Below are 7,663 nucleotides of genomic sequence, written 5' to 3'. Positions count from 1 at the left end.
CGTCGGGGCTACCTTCTCTGGGATGGTGATCTTCGTTGCGTGATCGCCGCTGTCTTCTGGTCTATAATGACGACTTCTCTGATACTCCCTCCTTTCCGGTTTATAAGGCTTATCTCAAAATACTTCCTCCGTTTTTATTTACTCCGCATATTAGCTTTGGTCAAAGTCAAGCTTTGTAAACTTTGACAAAGTTTATAGACAAAAATATTAACATATACAATAACAAATCAATACCATTAGATTCCTTATTGAATGTACTTTTGCATCATATAGATTTGTTATGGTAAATATGTGTATTCTTTTCTATAATCTTGGTCAAACTTTATGAAGTTTGACTTTAGTCAACTCTAATATGCGGAGTAAATAAAAACAGAGGGAGTATTAGTTTTTCCATTTTATAAGGCTTAATTTTATTGTTTCCCATCATATGTTCAGATTCCAAGGTAAATTAAATCATTGCATGCAAGTATTAAGAGAAAATTGATCAATGCATGTAATTTATGCATGCATGCATTTGCAATTAATGCATTGATAAACATATTTTTTTGAGAAAAACAAGAGCATTAGTTGGGTGCTTTTACAAACTATAAAAAGTATTCCACCACTCACTATTTATCTTGGTTGGTGAGATTTTTAAATTGAGCCTTATAAACCGAAAAAGAGGGAGTAGTTGCTTATATGATCTCCTGGGTTTCAACAAGGTTTTCTCGGGTGAGATAGAGGCATAAAGGCGGCTACAATCTCTACTCACGACACGCCACCAGAGAATGCAGAAGGCGGCAACAAGTATTGCATCGTAAATTCATGATAGTGGGAAGGAACAGCCGGTTACGAACTCTCCAACGACAACGACACCACAACCTCGAGGAGACGAGCCGCGATCGCAATCAGCACCGCATGTGCATGCATGCAAACGCATTCTGCATGATCGCATCTCTAGGTGACGATGGAGGCCGCTAGGCATGGCCCGTGCCCCGGACGCCTCTCCGCGGTCGCTCTCCGGCCCGCGCGGCCGGCGACGGATGCCATAACTCTCCATGCACGCACCGCCCCGCCAGCTGCATGGGCCTTCAATTCTGGCAACGACGCGGAGCCGCACGGTTGCCCCCCGGAGCCCGCCAACGACCAGAAGAGCTAAGCCGACGAGGCTCGAACAAGCTTTACTAGCCGCGATCGACGTACGTATCTCGATCCGGCCACCCCATAACCGGGACCTCGCGCACGTATTTCCGGGGAGAATGAAAGGGTCCAGGACCTCGCCCATGCACGGCACACGGTTGGCGCTGCAGTACGGCCGGTCGACGACCGGCCGGCCGGGCATGAGAGGCAGAGACTGGTTGGTTCCGTATCGCAATCGCGGGCTTATTGTGCAGTTAGGATCGTGTCTCGTCTTGATCGGAGTCGTCGTAGTCGTGTGCGTGCCCACGGCCGGTTTGCGTGCTACGTTGCTTACGTACTGGCCCAAGGAAGCTAGTCGGGATTGGTGGCAACTTGCAACCCAGGATTGTACGTTTATTCTTCTTCTTCTTCTTCTTCTTCTTCTTCAGGGCCGTACCTGAGAATTTGGGGGCCCTGGGGAAAATCTGAGTCTAGGTCCTAGTCATTAAGAAGACTAGTATTAAAATCTGAATCTTCTTTTGTGAAACGAAGTTTGGGTTAGGAAAAATGATCACCGTAACAGGTACAACACCCTGGTCAGGAGGCTGGAGAAACCAAACCAAACTTCAATGGCCAGGTTCATAAGATAGAAGCGAATTTAATGTTGAGCATTCCGTGTTGTATGATCTCCCTTCATGAGGAATTGCACTAGTTCAAACTACTACCGCTTCCATCTCCTTGATACCTACAGACCCCAATAGCTGGGAACATCAGTTTTTTTTTTTTTTTGAGGAATAGCTGGGAACGGCAAAATTTCGTGTTTTGACCCTTTTTCGAAACCTATTCGAGATCTGACCCTAGATTGAAAAAAAATCGAGATCTGACCCTTTTGCTACCGCCAGAGTCCATGGCGGTAGGGTCTAACAGTCTACCGTCAGGAACTTTGACGGTAGGAAACATCCCTATCGCCAAACGGACTGGCGGTAGCCTGCACAACCCTACCGCCAAAGTGCTTGGCGGTAGGCACGAGTACGTACTGTGTTTAATACTTAGGCGGGTTTTGGCGGTAGGGCATGCAACCCTACTGTCAGGGTGCTTGGCGGTAGGCTGTTATACCCTACCGCCATGGTCCCTGGCGGTAGGGTCAGATCTTGATTTTTTTTTTAAACTAGGGGCAGATCTCGAATAGGTTTTAGAAAAAGGTCAAAACACGAAATTTAGCCGCTGAGAACCATGCTAAGCTTTTAAACTGCCATCCTCTGAATAAACAATTCAATAAACTAAAACGTACACAAAAATTTATACAGTTTTGCTAAAGTACATCTAGATATGCCATAAGTATTGCACGTCTAATTCCTATATCATTGATTTTACGTTGAGATTCGTGTGGATATTTCTTTTTGCTTTTTTTTTTCTCTTTATGCTTAATTCACTCACTTAGATATGCAATAAGTAGGGCACATCTAGATGTGCCCTAGACATTCCCAAATTTATAAATGCCATGCTCTGAAAATGTGAAAATTGTCATGCTGCTTTACAAAACTGCCATCCTCTAGATAAAAAAAGTCTTATCTAAATAAGCCCACAATAAAGACTACCATGCCATTAAAAATGCCATCCTCCAAACATTAAAAACGGCATCCTATAGTAAAAATGTCATTCTATTGATAAAAATGCCATGTGCTTCATAATAAAACTACCATGCCATTAAAAAACGCAATCCTCTCAATGATAAATTGTCATCCAGTTATTAGTAAAAATACACATTATTAATTATATAATGGAATGTACAAAAATAAACTTGAGGTGTGAAAATTATTAAAAAATGACAACCTGTTAATAAGAAAAATGCCATCCTTTTAATAATAAAAGTGATGTTGAACGAAGTATGTTGCTGTTGATATTTTGGAGAAATTGGTATGTCCGTAATGAGATAGTCCATCATAAACCAGCCCCACTAATGGAGGTCTCCATCAGATTTCTGCAGAATTATTTGGATGCTTTGATTGGCATCAAGCTGAATAAAGACATGGATCCGGCCAAAGGTAAAACTGTCATTTCGTATGACCGGTTGCATGTTTCTTCCAGACCGACAGTATCGGCCAGTGCTAGTCTAGTTTGGAGACCGCCTGATCAAGGATGGAGTAAACTGAATGCTGACGGTTCATACGTGTCGAGCGAATCCGCAGGCGCCGGAATGATACTACGCAATAACAGGGGAACAATCATATTTTCTGCCTGTAGGCCATTATTCTCTTGCAGAGATGCATCAGAGGCGGAGCTGGACGCATGTATGAAAGGCTTATCACTTGCGATTCAGCAGACTGATTCGCCGATCGTCGTCAAGATGGACTCGAGCTTGGTTGTGTCCATGATTTTATGCGACGAGGTGGATCGTTCAGTGTACGCTTCGTTGGTTAACAAGATTAGATTCTTAATGCACCTTAGACAAACTTTCATTACTCATGTCTCCCGTTCTCAGAATAAAGCTAGTGATAGTTTAGCGAGGTTTGCTAGAGATGAAGGTCGGACTATGACTTAGCTAGGGTCCGGTCCTGTGGAGACTTTGGAGATTGTCCATGATGATCGTAAAGACCTCGTGATTGAGTAATACAAGTTTGTTTCTCCCGCAAAAAAAGAACTGCCATGTACAAAAGCAAACTTGACTTGTGGGACATTAGGAAAAAAATGTTTAAATTTGCCATGTGACATAGTTCAAAAAATTATACTTCCTCCGTTCCAAATTACTCGTCGAAGAAATGAATGTATCTAGAACTAAAATACATCTAGATACATTCATACCTGCGATAAGTAATTCAGAACGGAGGGAGTAATAAACTGCCCTGTTAATTCTTTTAGAAAAATTGCCATGTGCCTAAGCAGAAAGGAACATATCTTGCCATCTTGCAAAAAGAGAAGAAAAAAAAGGAGGGACCAGAATTCGAACTATGGCCTCCTGTCCCTGCGCCAGTGTGGTGTGCGGGTAGTGTTTTGACTAGTAAAGCATTCGCTTGGTTTTGTACTCGCAGCGAACAAGTTAATAAATCTGACGTGTCTCCTGTCCCCGCGCCAAGATTCCTGCAACGAATTCGACTAGAGAGAGCGTGTTCGCAAGTATTGCCCCCTGGCGAACGTTCGCAAGGACCGCTCGTTTATTCCACACCTTTGGAAAGAAGAACCCGGGTGACCACCCAGAAGAAATGGCAAGAAAAGGAGCCGTTTTGGGGTGTCTCCTCAAGGCTAGGCCCCGGCTAGCTCGATTTAGCTCCGCCATGCAAGCCGCGAAAAACGCAGAGCTGCACGCAAACCTTTCCTTAATTCCTCACCGCAGTCGTCGTCCAGCTCGATTAATTTCCCTCTCGACCGATCGTGCGCACGATCGACTACAATCCTCGTACCTCTTCTGAGAAATCAAGTACATTGCTCAACGTCGAGGCGCACCCATGGCGGCGACCGTGCGCACATGGCTGGTGGTGGCGGCGCTGGCGTGCGCGCTGACGCTGGCGCTGCGCTCGGCGGACGCGCAGGAGAGCGAGGCGCAGTCGCAGCCGACGTCGTCGTCGTCGCCGGCCCAGAAGCCCAACTGCGCTCCGGGCGCCGCCACGCCGTGCCGCGTGGGCGCGCTGCGCGACCCGGAGAACCAGGAGGAGGAGGGGCTGTTCAATGTGAAGGTGAGGGCGCCGACCGCCGCGGGTGACTCCAGCGACAGCGACGACGACTACAGCGACCCCGACAAGCCCAAAGACCCCGACCAGTCCGACGACGACGAGCTTGTCGTTCTCGGCCACTGATCTGATCGCCCGGCCGGTCCGGCATGATCGATCACGTGCGCGTGGCGCCGCATGGTTTTTTGGTTTTGTTTGTTGGACTGGCCGGTGGCGGGTCGACCGGTGCTCCTTGGACTTGCATTTTGTTGTTTAATTCTTCAGCTAATTTGTTGTTAAGTAAGTATAAGTAGGTAGTGAGTGGATTGGCAAATATGTTCTGTAATCTAATAACTGGATTTGATAAAGTGTGATCCATGCTGGAATTTAGTCTATTCTGGGCAGTTCAATAACTATTTCAGAAATTCCTAATAAATCCTAGAGGCCCACTCAGCCCATTTGTGCAAGGCAAGGGATACTACTAAAGTTTAGTCCCACATTGCTACTTTAGTGGGAGTTGGACCTCCTTATAAGGGAGGTTCTTTCCCACCTGTACGAGCATGAGAATTAGAGGGATATCCACGCGCGCTCCTCCTTCGCCGCCCGCCTCGGCGCGACGCGCCGCGCCGCGGGTTGCGGGGATGAGCCGAGCTGATATCTAATTTTTGTCACGCACTACGGGTATACGAAAGGTCACACGGAAGCTGATTTTTTTTTGTGAAAGTGGAGTTTGAATGCGAACGGTGCAGCCCTTCGGCTGCTGGCTGTTCGCTTCGCCTCCGTCTCTTCGTTTCGCCTCCCGTCGCTGCCCTCTCGCCTCCTTCTCTTGCGCCTATAAAAGGGAGGTCGCTCCTCACAGAGAGACGCACCAGAACTTCTCCTTCCTCCCGCCACCGGTTCCATTCTCTGAGCTACCGCTGTCTTCCTCATCCCGGCTTGCGGCGTGCACCACGAGTCGGGACAGTAGGTCTCCGAAACTGCACCTCTTTGAGTCCTGTACGGGAGAAGGGTGATAAGGTCTTTGGGGAGCGCTCCGTGCGACTACTGACTTCTTCATCACGGACTCCGACGACTACTTCCCCGACGACGACTTCTTCCCCGACGTCGACGACCTCATCGACGACATGGCTGGAGAGGACGTCGATCCCAAGTCCAGTGCTTCTGCTGCTGCTGTCCCGTACGTATTTATGCTCTTTCTGTTAGACGTCCTGTCACAGTTATTTGCTCTAGTTTCTGCCCTACATGTGTTAGGTTCTACTTCATATATGCAACTTGCTACACTGTCTGCTCTAGATGTGTTTAGTTACAGTTCATATGTGAAGTTGCTATTTACCTTCTCTTTGTCAAATCGCATGACTTGCTTTATCACTGCTATACTAGTCGTGCTCTATCTAGTATAATAAAATCATTTGGTAAATTGCTCATATTTCCAACAATTCAAAAACCTTATTATAGGCAATTTACACCAAGTGGTTTTGTTGCTTCCATGAGATCTCCTATGTTTGAGGGTATCCACTATAAGAGGTGGTGCGTGAGAGCAGTCTTATGGTTTCAAACCATGAGTTGCTATGACGCCACTCTTGGCAAACCTGAAGGGGAGCTTGATGCTCAACAGGCACAAGCCTTTCAGAAAATGGATACTCTGTTTAAGGCTGCTCTCTTGAGTGTTCTTGGTGAGAACATAGTTGATGCTTATGCGTCAATTGATAATGGAAAAGATATGTGGGATGCACTCGAGGCCAAGTTTGGGGTCTCGGATGCTGGCACTGAGCTGTACATCATGGAGCAATTCTATGATTACAGGATGACTGAAGAGCGCTCCGTGCTTGAGCAAGTTCATGAGATACAGTCATTTGCTAGAGAACTTGAGCACTTCAGTTGTATGCTACCGGACAAGTTTGTTGCCGGAGGTATCATCACTAAGCTTCCTCCTTCGTGGAGGAACTTTGCTACCTTACTGAAGCATAAGAGGCAGGAGTTTTCCGTTCCGGATCTCATTGGCACTCTTGATGTGGAAGAAAAGGAGAGAGCAAAGGACACACGTGCTCGAGGTATTGAGGGAGGATCTAGTGCCAATGTGGTACAGAAGCAGAACTTCCAGCCCCACAAGTTCAAGAACAAGGGAAAGTTTGATGGTAAAGCAAAGTTTGATGGGAAGAACAAGGTTGTGCAACACACGAATTTCAAGAAGAAGAATGGTAAGAAGAAAGGTGCTTGTCATGTGTGTGGGGATCCTGATCATTGGGCTCCTAGTTGCCCTAATCGCTTTGACAAGCGTCATCCTGGGAAAGGCGGCAAGACCGCTAATGTTGTCATTGGAGATACTGACATGAAGGATGCTGGGTATGGTATATTTCCCACTATTCTTTCAGTATATCATTCTCCTGACTGGTTGATTGACACGGGTGCTAATGTGCATGTATGCGGTGATATTTTCATGTTTTCGTCTTATTAGATCGCAGGGACTTCAACCGTGCTGATGGGAAACGGTTTAAGTGCTTCTGTTCGTGGTGTTGGCATGGTCGATCTAAAGTTTACTTCGGGGAAGATCGTGCGGCTGAAGAACGTGCATTATGTCCCCTCCGTCAATAAAAATCTTGTTAGCGGATCTCTTCTGTGTAGAGATGGCTACAAGCTTGTCTTTGAGTCGAATAAATTTGTAATATCCAAGTATGGAACCTTTGTTGGTAAAGGCTATGAGTCAGGAGGCCTGTTTCGTTTATCCTTATCAGACGTTTGCAATAAAGTTGTTAATCATATTTGCAACAATAGTGAATCCAATGTGTGGCATTCATGACTTTGTCATGTTAACTTTGGTTGCATGTCGCGACTAGCGAAGTTGAACTTAATCCCTAGTTTCACCACTGTCAAGGGATCTAAGTGTCAAGTGTGTGTGCAAGCTAAGCAACCTCGTAAGTCTC

The 7,663-nt window shown here is 46.2% G+C and overlaps 1 protein-coding gene across 1 annotated transcript; it reads left to right on the top strand.

The window, feature by feature from the left end:
* The first annotated feature begins 4,364 nt into the window (after positions 1-4,364).
* On the top strand, positions 4,365-4,993 carry LOC125518574. Its single transcript, XM_048683391.1, has one exon. It carries the CDS (start codon positions 4,542-4,544, stop codon positions 4,887-4,889), a length of 348 nt encoding a protein of 115 aa, XP_048539348.1. The 5' UTR covers positions 4,365-4,541; the 3' UTR covers positions 4,890-4,993.
* The last annotated feature ends 2,670 nt before the right edge of the window (positions 4,994-7,663 follow it).

This window comes from Triticum urartu, chromosome 7 (assembly GCF_003073215.2).
Source record: "Triticum urartu cultivar G1812 chromosome 7, Tu2.1, whole genome shotgun sequence".
In the NCBI taxonomy this organism is placed as follows: domain Eukaryota; kingdom Viridiplantae; phylum Streptophyta; class Magnoliopsida; order Poales; family Poaceae; genus Triticum; species Triticum urartu.
Note: the sequence above shows the minus strand (reverse complement) of the source record. Positions and strands in the feature narration are given on the sequence as shown.